Source organism: Chiloscyllium punctatum, chromosome 8 (genome assembly GCF_047496795.1).
Source record: "Chiloscyllium punctatum isolate Juve2018m chromosome 8, sChiPun1.3, whole genome shotgun sequence".
NCBI lineage: Eukaryota > Metazoa > Chordata > Chondrichthyes > Orectolobiformes > Hemiscylliidae > Chiloscyllium > Chiloscyllium punctatum.
The window spans coordinates 61,078,849-61,097,618 of record NC_092746.1 but is presented as its reverse complement, the minus strand read 5'-3'; the positions used below and the strand labels follow the sequence as shown (position 1 = coordinate 61,097,618).

General features: G+C 38.7%; 1 protein-coding gene across 1 annotated transcript in view; it reads left to right on the top strand.

Annotated features, from left to right (window-relative positions):
* The window catches only part of LOC140480593 (cullin-1), a 133,431-nt gene that overhangs the window by 98,432 nt on the left and 16,229 nt on the right, over window positions 1-18,770 (top strand). The window contains exons 10-16 of the mRNA XM_072575653.1: window positions 3,592-3,699; window positions 5,139-5,245; window positions 8,936-8,984; window positions 17,048-17,179; window positions 17,933-18,050; window positions 18,418-18,494; window positions 18,608-18,739. Coding sequence (XP_072431754.1) covers window positions 3,592-3,699; window positions 5,139-5,245; window positions 8,936-8,984; window positions 17,048-17,179; window positions 17,933-18,050; window positions 18,418-18,494; window positions 18,608-18,739 — 723 coding nt within the window. The remainder of the gene's footprint in view (window positions 1-3,591; window positions 3,700-5,138; window positions 5,246-8,935; window positions 8,985-17,047; window positions 17,180-17,932; window positions 18,051-18,417; window positions 18,495-18,607; window positions 18,740-18,770) is intronic.

Genomic DNA, 18,770 nt, shown 5'->3' with positions numbered 1-18,770 from the left:
TGGGTTTCCTCCGGGTGCTCTGGTTTCCTCCCACAGTCCAAAGATGTGCAGGTTAGGTGCATTGGCTGCGCTAAATTGCTCATAGTGTTAGGTGCATTAGTCGGAGGGAAATGGGTCTGGGTGGGTTACTCTTTGGAGGGTCGGTGTGGACTTGTTGGGCTGAAGAGCCTGTTTCTACACTGAGGGAATCTAATTTAATGTCACTTTTTCTCATTTTAAAGGCGGATGTGGTGGGTGTTCCAGTTTGATGCAACTGGTCAAACCACTTGGCTTTAAGCAAAACAGAATTTATTTAAACACTGCAGTTGAAATATGAGAAAAAGGAAACTGAATTCAGAATAACTTTATTGTAAGACTTTACTGACCTGATACAGCAACTGTTACTAATTAACTGTTCCAACAAAGTAACATCCCATAAACACACCCCTTGGCAAAAAGGTAAATGCAAACACAGGTTCTTATAGGCAGGAGGGAGCAGCAGCCATAGAGAGATTTCAGAAGAAAGTCAGAGGAATTCCTTACTGAAGCTTGCAACTCCCCTGGATTCTCACATCTTGCGACTGCTACAGCTGAAGCAAACTAGAAAAAACCTGAATTGGGAGAACTGGCAACTCCCCTTCCATTGTTAAAGTAGACTGTTTGGCGTCTCTGCCTTTACAACCTCACTTCAAAAAAAAAATCCAAGGGCAAGATAACCTTTTTAAAGGGACAGCATTATCACAACATGAGGCGTTACCTTACTCACCCAACGTTCAGCACTTTGTTCAATGTCATACTCGAACTGCTTGTAGGTGGAAAGACCTAAACAGCAGTCAGACTTTGGCTGATGTGTAGTATGAATGTCACTTGACATTGAAATGCCAGAAATGACCATTTTCAAGGGAAAAGTATAGTAATCTTCTCTGACATTCAAGAGAATTTGCTATCCTAGCTAATGTTGCTACCAGAAAGCCAGATCCTAGAATGAAATTGGGCTTTACAGACCAAGTTTAATACTTTTAGTTAATGAATGTGATGGTTAGTTACTGAAGCATATTCATATGAGGCTGTGGATATTTAACAACAGAATATGAGTTATTTGTCAAAATGAGAAAAACACACCAAGCAATGATGATAGAAGACCATTTTGAAAGATTCTAACACAAATAGGAAAACAAAACTTCAACCTGTTTTCTACACTGTCTTTGAGATTTAAGTCCAGAGGAATTAATTTCCTCTCTCAACTCTTAGGGTTCTACTAAAATGACTCTTCCTACTTTCTTTTCCATGGAAAGTGGTTGAAATTTTATGGTTTCTTTTCAAGTGTGTGGTGTGAACCTTGCATATTTCTGAGGGCCTAACCTTTATCAGTTCTAACAGCTTGAAAACTTCTCTCCAAGCTTTCTGGCTTGGAAACTTCATAGACGAGAAAATATTTCTGTGGAGGTGCCTGATTTCCCCTGAACTGAACTATATTCTGTTTCTGCTCTGAAGCCAAAAGAAAACTAATGGTTTTGTTTTGTAGACTCTGTGTTTATCATAACCTCAGCCTAAAAACATCCTCTCCATTAACAGAGTGCCAACTAGGCATTTAACTGAAGTCATGTGCCTTCTTAGAAATGATATATTAAGGTTGTTGTCCAAATGACTACGCGGCCTTTTTTAGAAAAAAAAATTTTTTAAATTTACCAAAATTCCCCTCTGCCTATTTTAAAATCCAAATTTCAAAAATTGTTTTGTTGTTATATTCACCCTACTACCATTGCTGAATTTTTGAACATTTGAGGTAACTATTGACCATAAACCCAACTGAACAAGACATATCAATGCAAGGCTACAAGAACATGTCAAAAGCTGGGAACACTGGAGTGATTGATTAAACTCACGACTCCCCGAAATCTGTTCTACAAGACAATTGCAACAATTCAAGAAGTCACTTTGCCAATTTTCCAAGGGTGTTTAGGGATGTGTAACAAATGCTCATATTACTAGTGGTAGTCTCATCTTTTATGAAATAAAAATCAAGGGTATGATGGAATGTATTCCACTTGTCTGGGTGCCTACAACATTCCAGAAGCTTGACACCATCCAGTACAAAGCATCCTGCTTGGTTGGTACCAGCATATAAGCAGGTCAAGCAGCATCTGAGGAGCAAGGAATCGAAGTTTCTGGGTCCTGATGAAAGGTTCCAACCTGAAACACCGACACCCCTGCTCCTCAGATGTTGCTTGACCTGCTGTGCTTTTTCCAGCTCCACACTTCATCAACTTTGACTTTTCAGCATTTGCAGTTCTCACTATCTCCCATCAGCTTAAGCATACACTCAGTCCATACTGCTGCACATTGTACAAGATGAATTCTCTGAAGCAAATCTCCATATTTCCATCGACAAAACAATCCAAATCTATGTTCTTGACCACCTGGAAGGACAAGAGCAACAAAATATTGAGTACAACCTGTACATTGCCCTCCAGGTTGGCCACCACTTGGCATAAAGTTATTGCTGGATCAAAAATCTGGACCTCCCTTCCAAACAGCACCCTGGATGTGCCTAAACCGTATGGATTGCAAGCATTTCAGCAATGCACAAGTAATTAAGGACAATAAATATTGGCCTTGGCAGTGATATTAACATTTGAACAGCAAATGAAAGGACAGTAAATTGTAATCAAATCAGTAATTTCATTTTAAGTTGTGGAGGAAAGTCTGCTTGTGAAATAACCAGATTGAGGTTTCCAAAGCATACTTTACATAAAGTATGAGTAATGAACATTTCTGCTGAATAAGCATAAGGGCCTTGGTCTTGTTATTGCAGCGTAACAATACATTTACTCTCCAACATTCATTCTTCCAAACTGATGATAAGGAAGCCATTACACATTTAACACTTCGATATTGAAATCTGAGGATTAAATTTTCCAGGATTTAGGATTGTAAGATCCTTTTTCAATGGAAGAACTAAACCATTTCAATCCATGAGCATTGTCCTAAACAATTATTTAAAAAATATGTTTTCAGTCCAGTATGTTTCAATATGACTCTCAGAACCATGGTCTAAACAATAAACTACAAATGTAGTTGACATGTATCACTGTACCGATAATGGCAAACTACTTCAGTGGCCAGGCTTAGAGAAGTTCTGATTCGATGGTGGAAATGTATATTACAAGTGGTAAGGTTTTTGCACACATTTGCATTAATTTGCTGATATGTATTAATTGTGTTTGTGCGCAGTGGCAACAGCGCATGGAACTGTCAGCGTATATTAAAATCAAATTTCCCATTCTTTGGGGCGACTGGAAAGTGGGACTGGGCCTGGAGCAGGTGAGTGTGCTCCCCCAGAGTGAGCTACAGTACCACTCACTGAAATGACTTGTGTAGGACGATGTGCTGCCAAACCTTCCATCCCCCCTCTCCACTCTCAATCTCTGAGCAGTGATGTAGGCTTCTACACAAGAATGTCTAAGTCCACCTAAGATTTGTTGCAAATAAGCTGTGGAGAGTTTTGTTTTAATGCTGTTATTCATCAATAATTAAGTTGGTCTTCACATTTATAAATTGAATATTTTCAGTATATTCATATCTATTTTTTCTTTTTTTTGTTTGACCTAGGATCCCAAAATGTATGTACAGACTATTCTTGATGTTCATAAGAAGTACAATGCATTAGTGATGTCAGCATTCAACAATGATGCTGGATTTGTGGCTGCTTTGGATAAGGTAAGGTGTTATTTTGTAGCAAGGAAACAATGCAGAATTTATGGCGGCAACATGCTCCGAATTACCATGCAACCAAAATAGTTGGGTTTAAAGAAAATATAAGTTGTTAGATGCAGTGTTTCCTTTGTCACCACTCTTAAACTCCTGACAAATTAAAATAAACCTCTAACACTCACTGGAGTGCATTTGATGTAACAATTAAATTTTGTTTTGATTTTAATCGTGTCATTTAAAGATTTCTTATCTTTATAAATCCGGTAGAGCGACTACACTGGTCTAAGATCATGATAATGGGGATTAATAGCTATCATGCCAAAGTCTGTAGTGACAAAGTTCAAACCCCTCAAAGCCTTAGAAGCCACTATGGTTTGATATTAGTTAAGCTCATTTTAGTTGTGGTGTGAGTAAGCAAAATTTGCTATACCATATGGTTGATTAAAAAGAGATCTGATAGCTGTCAGTGTACAGTGTGTTTTGAGGCAGTTCGGTCTGGTGAAACCAGTGTTTCAATCACGTTCATTCTTTTTGTAGAAAAACAATGAATGAATTTGCAGGCCTTGCTTGCAACAGATATGTTTGATATGAACCCCGCCCCTTTTGATAGATTGAAAGGATGCAGTCGCACAAAACTAACATGCCCTAGTAGTCTTCACAGTTGGAGGCAGTGTCATTCTTTTCTAGTTAATGTCTGCAGATTGTGTTATATTAGGTAGTTAGAACTCTGACGTACTTCCTTGTGAAATCGTGGCAACTCAGACAGGTCTGAAGTAATGTCTCCTGGTAGATTTGGTGGGATCTCCAGCAAAGTCTCGTGCAGGATTAGTTGACCAAGTGGTACATTGTGCTTGTACTTGTCCATATGTCAGTCCATCATGACACAGCACCTTTTGACACAAAGGTCACGAAAATCTGGAACTTGTGTGCCCAAAAAGCTGTGGATACTGAGACAATTGAAATTTTCAAGACCGATTGATTGATAGAATTTTGTTAGGCAAGGTTTTCAAGAGAAATGGAACCAAAATAGTTTCAAATGCTGTTGAGGTACAGATTTAAATGTCACATAATTGATTGCTAGAACAAGCTTAAGGGGTGAAGAGATCTGCTTCTGATTATATATATATATATGATATTGGCATTTTAAGTATTATAAGAGGCTATTGAATATTATTAGGTAACTGAGTTTATTTATTAAAAATTAATTTTAGAATGAAGATCAAAGTTGTGCTAAGATGGAAAATTCTAAATTTTGACTTCATTAATTATATAAAGGAAAATTAAATATTTAAAAAAAAACTTTACATTTGTGAAAGCATTATATTGATGCTTAACAAGAATTCAGACAAAAGAAAGATATGAAAAGATTTGGAATTGTTAATTGGTGCCTAGCTGAAAGTTGAAATATCGTTTTATAGCACTGAAATGTTCCTTGTTTTTACCAGGCATGTGGCCGCTTCATAAATAATAATGCGGTAACAAAAATGGCTCAGTCTTCAAGTAAATCTCCAGAACTATTAGCACGATATTGTGACTCGCTATTGAAGAAAAGGTAGGATTTGGCAAAATGACATTTGATTGCAATGTTTCTTACTAGCCAAAGATTGAAATTTATCAAAGCTTACTAGGTGTAAAAAAAAAAGTTATAAAACTGCTAGAAGTGCACAGCAGATGTGGGCATCATTTATTGAGGGAGAAAAACAGTGAATGTTTAATGTTGATGGCCCTTCATCAGATTGTCCAGTCTAGTTACTGCCTAGAGGAAATTCTTCCTCATGTTTCACTTGTATCTGTTGCTGAACCATACCTCTGAGCATTATTCTTGTCTTGTCTTATCTTGTATTACAACATGCTATTGTCTTATACCCTTTTATCATAAAGCCCATCCAGTTTCTTTGCTCCTAGAAGAAATAATCCTAGCTTCTCCAGCCTAATATTCCTTCATCCCTATAACTAGCCCAGTAAATCTCCCCTGCACTGTCTAACAGACTTTCACATCCTTCATAAAGTGCAGTGACCAGACTCTGACCATGATCACTTGCTGCGTACTTTATGAAAAACAAAGCCTTTCCACACATTTCTTCAGTGCTCAGGCCCAAATTCTTAAATCTGTGACCCAATCCTTGAGCCATCAATTAATGGGATGAGTGTTTCTTTGTTGACCTCAAATATATCTGTGATCTTGTACATTTTTATCAGATCTCCTCACAAACATCTTTATCCCAGGAAAACGATCCTGGTTTCTCCATTCTGGGATCATTCTAGTAAATCTCTGCTGTGTTGTCGTACAGACAGTCACATCTTTCATTAAGAGTGGTGAGAAGAACAGGAGGTAATACTCTAGTTTGAGCCTAACCAGAGCATTATAAAGATTCAATATAACTGAAGAGTTTCCTTTATGGAGCCCCAGATCCCATATGCTCTGCTAATTACTATGCCCTGTCTCTTGCAAAGATCTATGTGCTTTAAACTTGGAGATCACACTGATCTTGTACGTTTTTTAGTGATATTTAGTTTATCTTAACTTTGCCAAAATGAATCACCTCACCTCCATTTTACATTTAATCTTTCTGTTATCTGCCGATTCTGCTAACCTATCTAAATCTTGTCGCAGTTGATTCTCCTTTCATAGCTGAAACATTAACTCTGTTTCCAGCAATTTCTGTTGTTATTTTGGATTTCCACTATTGCACTATTTTGCCTTAGATCATCCTCTCAAATGATTTAAATGAAAATATAGAAGGCATGATTAGTAAGTTTGCAGACGACTCTAAAATTGGTGACATGGTAGACAGTGAAGAAGTTTTTCTTAGATTACAAAGGGATCTTGATTGTATGGATCATTGGGCTGAGAAATAACAAATGGAGTTCAATCTGGATAAATGCAAGGTATTGCATTTTGGTACATCAAACAAGGGTAGGTCTTATACAGTTAATGGTTGAGCCTTGAGTAGTGTTGTAGAACAGAGGGACCTAAGGGTGCAGATACATAACTCTATGAAGTCACATTATAGACAAGGTAGTAAAAAAGGCATTTGGCACACTTTCCTTCATTGCTTACACCTCTGAGTATAGCAGTTGGGAGGTCATGTTGAGGTACAGGACATTGGTGAGCCCTCTTCTGGTGTCCAGTTCTGGTCACCTAGTTATAGGAACAATGTTCTTCAGCTGGAGTGGGTTCAGAAGAGATTTACGAGGTGGTGCCAAGTATGGGAGGTTTGAACTATAAAGGCTGGGACTTTTTCCATTGGAGTGTAGGAGGTTGAGAGGTGACCTTATTGAAGTTTATAAAATCATGAGATGTATAGATAGAGTTAATGGGAGTTGTCTTTTCCCTAGGATGTGGGGTTTCAAGACTAGGGGGCACATTTTTAAGGTGAGAGGAGAGAGATTTTAAAAAGACTTGAGGGACAATTTTTTACAATTACAACTTTTAAAAGACATCTGGGTAAGTAATTGAATAGGAAAGGTTTGGAGGGATATGGGTCAGGCATAGGTAGATGGGACTGGTTTCGTTTGGGATTATATTCAGCATTGGCTGGTTTCTGTGCTGTATGACTCACTGTTTGTCGCACGTTCAAGTTTTCTACCTTTAGCACAGTCATATAATCTTACATTTAGTGAAATCAAAAAAAATGCTTTTATCTGCCTTTTAGCAATTCTAACTTTGCTAGTATCTCCTCATAACTAGCATCCATCATACCTGGTAACATTGTTTGGTTTTCTCTGCACCTTGCCCTGCTGCCTCATGCAGGCTCTTCTATCCTTCCAAAAGTGTGGTGTCCAGAATTGGTCTCAACAAAACACTGATGTTTAACCAGTGATTTATAACACTTTAGTATATCTTCCTTGCTTTTCAACTATATACCACTGTTTATAATGTCCAAGTTCTGCCATATTGCTTCTTTGAATTGGATTATCTATATCTACCTGATTTTTACATATTTAAGCATGCATTATGTATTTAAATCTTTGGTGAACGAGAAATGTTCAGTCCAGAAGATCAAAATTTCAGCCTGTGAATGAGAATACTTGGGGAACTATCATTTTAGCTGTGGACAGCAAGGTTGTGTCAGACTGCAATGAGTAGGCGAGCAAAATAAAGTGTTAGTGGTAAATACCTTGCATAGGTACTTCTTTGAAAAATTCTGCAATTACTTATCTTTCCCTGCATATACTTGTGGTGTAATGATAAAGTATGAATATTTTACTTTGAATAAGCTTCTTGATCCTTGTGTCCCATTGGGGGAATGCACTGTAAGTCGAGCCCTGCTATTTCTGGAATCATAAACATTTGTTTTTAAGGTCACTTTACCTGCATTTCATACTAAGGTTGACAGAAGCACAGACCAGATGTCCGTACTGAACAAGAATTGTTATTCATTTTAAGTAATTAATTATAGTTATAAGTAAACATATTGGCATCGAAGATTATAAACTAAAGCCCTTATCCACTTATAAATTCCTCTTTACGTAAGCATACAGGGAAATAAGGAAAATAGATCATTGATAAAGGTAAAGAAATACTGGAAAATTAGTTCAATGATTTTCACTTCCCTGTTCCAATGTTGAGATGATCCTACTTCAGCTAACCAGGTCCTCCAGTGTTTTTCTCTGGAAGCGTGTACTGACTTGTAAGGTGTGTAGATCAACTGATTCACTTGGAAAGTATCTATAATTTACCAACGCAAAAATAACAGCTCACAAGTACTGCTGCAGGTGAGGTAACTGATTTTCTTGAAATTTAAATTGAGTTTTTACTACAGAGAACAGACCAACTTTGGCTGGGCAGTAAAAAAGCATGCGCTTCTGTGTCTTCCTCTCTGTGTCCATATCTCTCTTTTTTTTATGAGTTCCAACTTACGCAGCTTAAAATCAATCAATTTCGCTAAAGAATAACTCCTCAGCTCCTGATTGTCTGCGTACTGCAGGAGATTACAGCCAAACCAAAAATAGTATTGAATTCCTTGCTGTGAAGTTACACAACCATTTTTTTTAAAAAAAGGAAAATACAGTTCTTTCTCCTTGCAGTCCAGTTTTCAAGGAACAGAAATGAAACGACACAGTTCTTATATTGTCTCAGATGCAAGAAGGTACAAATGCAGACTTTTGTTTATTTCAGCATATTTGAACGTTGTTCCAATGTCGTATAAAATGGATAAGTTATACCAGAGGTCTGTGGTGCTAAATTCTGTGTATGTAATTTAATCATAATGTAAACATTTTAATTTGTGCCCTGCAGCTCCAAGAATCCAGAAGAAGCTGAACTTGAGGATACACTCAATCAAGTGGTGAGTAACAAAAAAGAGCTGTTTGTTTCATTTTGTTACTACAGAGTACACTTTATTTATTTTCAGAAGACCTGCAGCAGTTTCAAAATATTTAACAATGTGTAAGGAAAACCAATGTTAAAAAATCTTTATTATGCCCTCAGTACATTTTCTGATAAATTAGAATATCCGATTAGCATCCAGAAGGATATCGGCAACGTCTGACTTGAACAGTTAAGTGAAAAATAACTTGCCACAAAAGTACTGGACAATGACCATCTTCAACAGCAGGGCATGTAAACATCCCCTAATCCTTCAATGACCTTTTTCACAAATCCACCCCCCCCCCCCCCCCCACCAACTCCAGCATTTTTCTTGTAACCATTGTTTCATTTCATATTCTACTCAATGTACAAATGCCACAGCTACTTGTGCACGCTTAATGTCAAGTATTCTGCAGCAACAGCAGTCCCTTCTAATTATCTAAAGATGACAAATTCGAAGTGCTTTCTAATTTCCTGACTTAGCATTACCTCAGTGGCATGCAAGAAACTCTGCATCATTCAGCAAATCAGTCTGCTTGGCTGACATCCCACCTATGAACATGAAAATACTCATGACCTGGGCCAATTGGATTGGCTGAAGTGTGTGCTTTTAAAGAAGATCTAACAGCATTCATATGGCTGAACTTCACCATCCATTTCCTTAAGAATCTGACCCAATTCTTATTGGTACCTTGTAGGAAAGCTCTGTTCTTGAAAGAAGCCAGATTTCCATTGTACTCCCGCTGTTACTTGTGACTTTTCACAGGATGGCCAAAAACTAGGTCAGAGCCTGTTAGCCGTGGAGTTACAATGCATGATTGTTCTTTGCATTCCATATGTTTATCCATTTTGAAACAAGGAAGAGCAAGACCGCACCTACATTTTTTGAAGCAGTGTTGCACTCATCTTCCCCTACTTGAATGCTGCTTCAGATTCTGGATATAAGTTTTCTCAAAGAGCTGGAAGGTTTGTTATCAGATGTTTTGTCACCATGCTAAGTAATATCATCAGTGAGCCTCGGGTGAAGCACTGGTGATATGGCCCACTTTTTATTTATGTGTTTAGGTTTCTTTGGGGTGGTGATGCCATTTCCTGTTCTTTTTCTCAGGGGTTGGTAAATGGGATCCAAGTCGATATGTTTGTTGATAGAGTTCCCGTTGGAGTGCCATGCTTCTAGGAAGCATGTACCTCTCTATGGCTTGTCCTAGGTTCAGATTTTCTGACCTCTCAACTGCTAGATGGCCTCAAAGTTATCTATACTGTTAGATTGCTTGTAGACCTTGGTAGAGTTTCGCACATGCTTGTCAGTATTTGCATTGGGATTAATTAACTTAAAGGGATTTTGTGAAGCTTTTCAACCTTTAATGATGGACTGTCTGCATTTAGAAAATTGCATTTGAAAAGCATAGGCTGAAGGTTGGTCAGAATTTCTTAATTGGAACAATGTTAGAATTCAAATTTGTAACAGGTGGAGACTCTGCAGCTCTCAGCTGTAATGATGCTTTCTGGTGTCTGGAAAAATGCATAGAAGGGATGTATTGATCATGGCTGTGGTCTGAAGTACTAAATGACATAATATCAGATGTATTCAGTGATCTTTGTCTTGTTCTCAAACTTGTGTGCATCCAATTTGTGTTATTATTTTGTGCATTATATATTTAAATTAATCAATTTTGTTTTTACCAAGTGTCAATGCTTAACTTGAAAGTATTTTCTTTATCCAATGGGCAGCAAATGTTATTCTAGAAATTTTTGACTCTGTGTTCGCTTATTTTTAAATAAAAACTGCATAGATTTACATTGAATGTACGGAGCAGAAACACATGGCCAAACCATTCCATGCTGTGTGTTTGCTGTTCATTCTTCATCTAAATCACTAACCTGAAACCTTCTCCCTCGTGCTTGCCGAGCTTTCAATCGGCTGTCTCTATGCCATTTGCTTCAATTACTTTCCAGTGGGGAGATCTATATTCTCTTAAGGAAAACATGTTTTTTTTCTTAATTCTTTTTTTTTGGATTTCTTGAGTGATTGTATAATGTTGACAGCCCTTAATTATGGCTTCTTGTCAAAATGCTCTGTTTTCAGACTGTCAAAACATTTTAAAGAGTTTTAAAAATCTCTACTGAGTCATCCCTCAGCTGTCCAAACCTGTCATTCTGTTCCAGTTTTGTACATCCACGTTTCTGGAACCATGCTTCCCTGTATTCTGTACTATATCTCAATCATTTACTGTTAAGTAAGACCTAATCAGCTTCAATCGATAAAGTCAATTGTTTTGTTTGATTTTTTCTAATAGCCTTACTAACCTCTAGTGCAACATTTTGTGATTGATGTATTTGCACTCTGTGATCCCGTTGTTCCTCTCAAATTAAATTTGTACCTTCTACCTACCAAAATATACTCCATTACTTTTATTTCCTGTGTTGAACTTCACACGTTTATCATTGTCTACTGGGATTGACTCCCCCTTCTGTAAGGGACAGCATATGTACTTGGTCTTGCCAGTTTTTTTTTGAGTTCCTGGTTTATTGATTTCTTTCTGGTTTTGCTCCTTATATGCTTCCTTTTTTTCTGGGAGATAAGAGAGGCATAACACTGCTGGCATATTTCAAAATCTTGTGTGTTGCATTTTTTTTTAACTTTAAAACAAGTTGAGGTAATTGAAGATTTTACGTAATAAAGTGACAAAACCTTTGTTTTGTTCCTAAATACATGAGTCATGCACTAGATCTTTAGTTCAGCAATCTGCAAATGTAAAACCAGTGGGGATCCAAATTTCCAATCTATTTTGAGGTTAGACATGGTGGCTGTTGTGAAGTTATCCACCTATTTAATAAAGATTTGAGATTTAGGGATCTGATTTAGTTGTTAAAATCCATTTGATATGAAAGACATACTGTACTATACTTCATTTGTAGAAGATCCAGCAGGGTTCAGAGTATTATGATTTGAGACTGCTTCATATGCTCAGTTCCAGTAGGGTTTTCTTCCTATACCTATCTTTCCTGTGTTTTTTATTTTATTTCCTTGTCTGCAACCACTAATTCATTCTGACTCCTCAGATGTTGAAAGGCAAGTTTTATTGTGAAACTGTCTTATAGGTGCTGCAATTCATATCTGTTCCACTTTCATTCTATTTTATACTCCATATTTCACCTCACTACTTGGAACCTCGAACATTTGCCTTTGCTTTACCTTCCGTCTACAAGCCAATTTTTGGATCACTGGTTGTAATTCCTACGTGTCCACTTTCTGCATGTCTGTTATGTTTGTAACAAAACGTTTATGCAAATAGCTGTTTTGTAATGTAGAATTTCAGTAAATATTGTTTAGATTATACCCTTAAATTAATAAAACATAGCAAGGCACTTCAATGTATTATGTAGCAATATTTGACACTGAGTTGCATAGACCATATTGAGGAAGTGGCAAAAAGGAAATAATAGAGAATGGTTTTGAGCATGTTTACACGAAGTCAAGGACGTGTAGAGTTTTAGAAACAGAATTCCAGAACTTGCAACCTTGTCAGCTCAAAGGCATCGCCAGTGGTGGTAGGGAAGTTAATTATCTCTGAGGATTTTGGAGCTGGAAAAGATTATTGCAGTGGAAGATCAAGGCTGTGAAAAGGTTTGAAACCGAGAATGACAGTTTTAAAATTGGGCTGTTGCTTCACCAGAAACCAAATTAAGTCACCAAGTGTACTGTTCAGGGGTATCTAGAATTGATCCACCATTGTCAGCAAAAGTTGACCTCCAGTTTAAAGGGTCAATGTAGGAGGCTGGCCAGGAGTAACTTGGGAGAGTCTAGTTTAGATGTACCAAAGTCATGGGTGAGGGTGTAAGTGGGAGAAAACTGAAGTGAAAGCTGTGATAAGTAGAGTTAGAGATTTGAAAATGGATTTACAAGTGAATTGCGAATCATTTTGATATTGTTGACACACGTTAAGATGCTGGACAAAGGATATGTGAGTGGGAGTGATACAGGGCTATGAATTGGCCTTACCCCTGTTTGATACAACTGGAACAGTGAGGCTGCTTGAAATGGTAAGGTAAAGGGGGGGGTGACGGTGAATATGGATTGAGGGTCTACTTGGAGGGTGAGGTTAAGTAAATTTAGGAGGGCAGTGAACTTAGGAGGGAAAGAGCATTGTGAGTTGTCATGGGGGTTGAAAATGCCAAGAATTACAAGTTGCCCATTGCTGAGGAAGGAGTTTTGAGAAGTAGAATGAGTGATTGTATTCTGGTGAGGGTTTTTTTTAATGCTACTTGGGTATAGGTAGAGAACAAGGATTTGAAATTAGGTGAAATATTTGAAGGTGGAGAAAAGTGCCATAGGAGTAGGGTAAAGTGTAAATAGCCATGTTGACAGCATGATGGTCTCAGTGGGGAACATATTAGAACCAAGTGGGGACACCACTTTCAGGCAAGATGCCACTGTCCGACAACCAGGTTTCCATTAAGATTGTTTTGGAGATGCCGGTGTTGGACTGGGGTGTACAAAGTTAAAAATCACACAACACCAGGTTATAGTCCAACAGGTTTAATTGGAAGCACACTAGCTTTCGGAGCGACGCTCCTTCATCAGGTGATAGTGGAGGGCTTGATTGTAACACAGAATTTTTAGTAAAAATTTGCAGTGTGATGTAACTGAAATTATACATTGAAAAATTGATTGTTTGTTAAGCCTTTCATCTGTTAGAATACAGTGATAGTTTCACTTCTTTCATGTGTAAATCACAAAACCCTTTTGTTTAAAGTTGCATTCTCGGGTTAGCTGTTAACAATGGTGATAGCGAGACAATATGTTGAAGGTATTAGCCCCCTGTGTTCTCTGTCTATGACCTGATGTTTAAATTGATTCTAATCTAAAAAGTGCGATAACAGAGTTTTACATAAATGCATGCAGTTTTTGAGCTCCGAGTTCTACATGAATGTATGCAGTTTTTGAGCAAAGTGCAATGGAACTCCAAGTACAAATTCACCACACAAAATATATGTGTCCATGTGGGTCTTTGTCTGTCTGTGTGTGTGTGTCTGTCTGGGGTGGGGGTTGTGAGTGTGTGTAGTGAGTGCAGAGTGTCTTAAGTCTGTGAGGGGGTGCATGTGTGGGAGTGTGTGTGTCTATAAGGGTGTGTATCTGTGTGTATGTGAGAGTGTGTGTGTGTGTGTGTGTGTGTAGTGCAATGGTGATCACCTGTAATGTGACATGAACCCAAGGTCCCGGTTGAGGCCCTCCCTATGGGTACCGAACTTAGCTATCAGCCTCTGCTCGGCCACTTTCCTCTGCTACCTGTCCCGAAGTCCACCTTGGAGGATGGTCACCCGAAGGTCCGAGGCTGAATGTCCTGGACCACTGAAGTGTTCCCCAACTGGGAGGGAACCCTCCTGTCTGTTGATTGTTGTGTGGTGCCCATTCATCCGTTGTCGTAGCCTTTGCTCAGTTTCCCCAATGTACCGTGCTTCAGGGCATCCTTGCCTGCAACGTATAAGACAGACAATGTTGGCTGAGTCACATGAGTACCTGCTATGTACAGGGTGGGAGGTGTTCCCACGCGTAATAGTGGTATCTATGTCCACAATCTGACATGTCTTGCAGCGTCCACCGTGACAGGGTGGTATGGAGTTGTCCTGAGAGCTGGGCAGTTTGCTACGAACAATGATCTGTTTGAGGTTTGGCGGTTGTTTAAAGGCAAGTAGTGGAGGTGTGGGGAAGGTCTTGGGGAGGTGCTTATCCTCATTGATAATGTGTTGTAGGTCACGAAGAACATGGCGTAATTTTTCAGCCCCTGGGAAGTACTGAACAACGAAGGGTACCCTGTCAGTTGCAGCACGTGTCTGTCTCCTGAGGAGGTCATTACGGTTCCTTGCTGTGGCATCTCGGAACTGGCAGTTGATGAGTTGAGCATCGTACCCCGTTCTTGTGAGGGCATCCTTGAGTACCTCCAGGTGTCCGTCACGTTCCTCCTGATCTGAGCAGATCCGGTGTATGCGTAGGACTTGTCTATAGTGAATGGCTGTTCTAATATGTTTTGGGTGGAAGCTGGAGAAGTGTAGCATTGTGAGGTTGTCTGTGGGTTTACGGTAGAGTGTGGTGCTGAGGTGTCCATCCTTGATGGAGACGCACGTGTCCAAGAATGAGACAGACAATCGAGAGTAGTCCATGGTGAGTTTGATGGTGGGATGAAACTTGTTGATGTCACTGTGTAGTTTTATCAGTGACTTCTCGCCATGGGTCCAGAGGAAGAAAATGTCATCAATGTACCTGGTGTATAATGTTGGTTGGAGATCCTGCATAGAGAAGAAATCTTGTTCGAACTTGTGCATAAAAATGTTGGCATATTGGGGTGCAAATTTAGTCCCCATGGCTGTTCCATGTGTCTGGATGAAGAATTGGTTGTCAAAGGTGAAGACATTGGGATCGAGGATAAAGCGGTTGAGTTGTAGGATGGTGTTTGGAGACTGGCAGTTGTTGGTGTTGAGTACTGAGGCTGTTGCCGCGATGCCATCCTTGTGGGGGATGCTGGTGTAGAGTGCGGAAACGTCCATTGTGATGAGGAATGTTCCCGGTTTGACTGGTCCATGGGTGCTGACTTTCTGTAAGAAATCCGTAGTGTCGCGACAGAAGCTGGAGATCCCCTGTACAATAGGTTTCAAGATGCCTTCCACATAGCCAGAGAGATTCTCACATAGGGTTCCATTGCCCGATACGATGGGACGCCCTAGTGTGTTGGCTTTGTGTTGGCATTCAGTCTCGGACCTTCGGGTGACCATCCTCCAAGGTGGACTTTGGGACAGGCAGCAGAGGAAAGTGACCGAGCAGAGGCTGATAGCTAAGTTCCGTTCCCATCGGGAGAGCCTCAACCGGGACCTTGGGTTCATGTCACATTACAGGTGATCACCATTGCACTACACACACACACACACTCCCGCACATGCACCCCCTCTCAGACTTAAGACACTCTGCACTCACTACACACACTCATAACCCCCACCCCAGACAGACACACACATACAGACAAAGACCCACATGCACACATATATTTTGTATGGTGAATTTGTACTTGCAGAGTTATATTGCACTTTGCTCAAAAACTGCATACATTCATGTAGAACTCTGAGCTCAAAAACTGCATGAATTTATGTAAAACTCTGTTATCTCATTTTTTAGATTAGAATCAATTTAAACATCAGGTCATAGACAGAGAACACAGGGGGCTAACACCTTCAACATATTGTCTCGCTATCACCATTGTTAACAGCTAACCCGAGAATGCAACTTTTTAAAAAAAAGGTTTTGTGATTTACACATGAAAGAAGTGAAACTATCACTGTATTCTAAGAGATGAAAGGCTTAACAGACAATCAATTTTTCAATGTATAATTTCAGTTACATCACACTGCAAATTTTTGCTATAAATTCTGTGTTACGATCGAGCCCTCCACAATCACCTGATGAAGGAGCGTCGGTCTGAAAGCTAGTGTGCTTCCAATTAAACCTGTTGGACTATAACCTGGTGTTGTGTGATTTTTAACTTCATTAAGATTGTAATGTTGTTGCAGTCGCTCCCAAGAAGTTCATGGATGAAAAGTGTCTTGTTCATTAGTGTATGGATATTCTGAAGGGACATCTGAAAGGGCAAGCAAGAACGCACCTGCTGGCAGAGTTTATAGGGATGAGAGTGGGAGCGTGAATCATTCAGGAAGGATGTTGGTAAGGTCAGCCCCCAGCAAGTGAGTTGAGCAGGAAATTTGGCTGAATATTGGGTGAGCATTGAGAATCCTGCTTTATAATGAATTTCCTCAATAGGCCCTTCAGAGGAAGACCACGGCTTATCTCAGGGGAAATTGTAGTTCAGTCTGGCTTTATCATTGTTGATATATTTTATATGCACCCTATACGTTTGATATTTTTGTGCTAATCATTTCTTTTGAACATGGCTGGTAATTATTTTGTTGTTTGCTACAATAAATTTACAGCTTTTTGGTCCTAACCAAGCTTGCAAGTTTATAATAATGTCAAATTGGTTGGTTAATTTTCAGATGGTGGTGTTTAAGTATATTGAAGACAAAGATGTATTCCAGAAGTTCTATGCCAAGATGTTAGCAAAGAGACTTGTTCATCAGAACAGTGCTAGTGATGATGCAGAAGCCAGTATGATCTCCAAACTAAAGGTCAGTAAGACATCCTTTAGACTTGGTTAGTAATCGGATTTCCAATTCTGTTTTCTCCTGCTCTGGCTAAGATTAGCTAATTGGCCAGTTTGGCAAAGATCGGATGATGATCTGAATATCTTTGGTTTGTTTGGCTCAATTACTCTGTAGGCACTTGAATTAATAATTGAGTCATTGTGAGAACACTGATGTTTCACTAGCTTTTATTGATTTAAAAAGTAATTTAGTAATGTAGTGGGACATTGCAGAGCAGAGTGCACATGTGTTGCTATGGATCTGTAAAGCTGTGTGCCTTACTCCCAACTTGATAAACTAAGTTGATAGTGACCACACGAGTGCTTTGTTGTGTTCTGAAAATAGAATTATTATTTTCTTTAATAAAAAATTAAGGGCATGCATTGAATATAGCAGATTATTTTATGAACAAGTAGAAGAACACTTTTCAGAATTTCTTTGAAATGTTATGACAAACTTCGTAGTTTTTAATAAGCATGTGCAGCTGTGGTATGACGTTTGTTTTTCTGTAGCACGATTCTTTGGTTGAGAAAATTCTCACTGCTATAATCTGGCATCTTGTCTAAGAATGCAGCAACCTTGAGAACAATTGCAATGAGTTGAACTTAATAGGGCTTCAATGTTAATAGCATTTCTACAGAATAAGTAGAATTGCCCAAAAGACATTTTAGTCAACATTTAACGAAGACACTGTGTTGAATTGCAGTTCCGTAATGAACTTTTTTATACATATTTCAGCAAGCCTGTGGCTTTGAGTATACCTCTAAACTCCAGCGAATGTTTCAGGATATTGGTGTGAGCAAAGATCTAAATGAACAATTCAAAAAGCATCTATCTAATTCTGAGCCACTTGATTGTAAGTATAACTTGAAGGAATGCATGCAGTGTCTTTCTAATAATGCAACCAAAAACTCATAAGTTTTTCTTTAAAAAGAGCAGTGTGGTCTCTCAACATGTGTAGAATTCACACACAGACTTGTTTAGTGGTTGGGTGACCATTTATATTAAGTGGGATTACTCCTTCTGTGATATCGTAGAGTGGTGTTTCAGTCATATATTTTAAATGTATATTAACATTCCACGAGGGATTTCAGGGTCTACCACTTCTGAAACATTTGTTTGTAATTTTGCTTGTTCTTTTCAACCTGTAATGTGGTTTGATGTTTTGATTCAACAAATAAAAATATTTTGAAAAATGATTTCTTTTTAACCTTCTTCTTTAGTGGATTTCAGTATTCAGGTTTTGAGCTCCGGTTCTTGGCCCTTTCAGCAATCATGCACATTTGCACTCCCATCTGAGGTAAATTTGAGCTGTGTTTGCTGTTTATTTTACATGCTATTACAAGGTAGTCATGTTTCGTAATAGAAGTTAATAAAATTCATTGAATAAACATCAGCTTTGTGTTACTGCAGTTGGAACGCAGTTATCAGAGATTCACAGCATTCTATGCCAGTCGACACAGTGGGCGGAAATTGACATGGCTTTATCAGTTGTCTAAAGGGGAACTAGTTACGAACTGCTTTAAGAACAGATATACTTTACAGGTGAGATGTGTAACTGTAAAGAAACAATCCA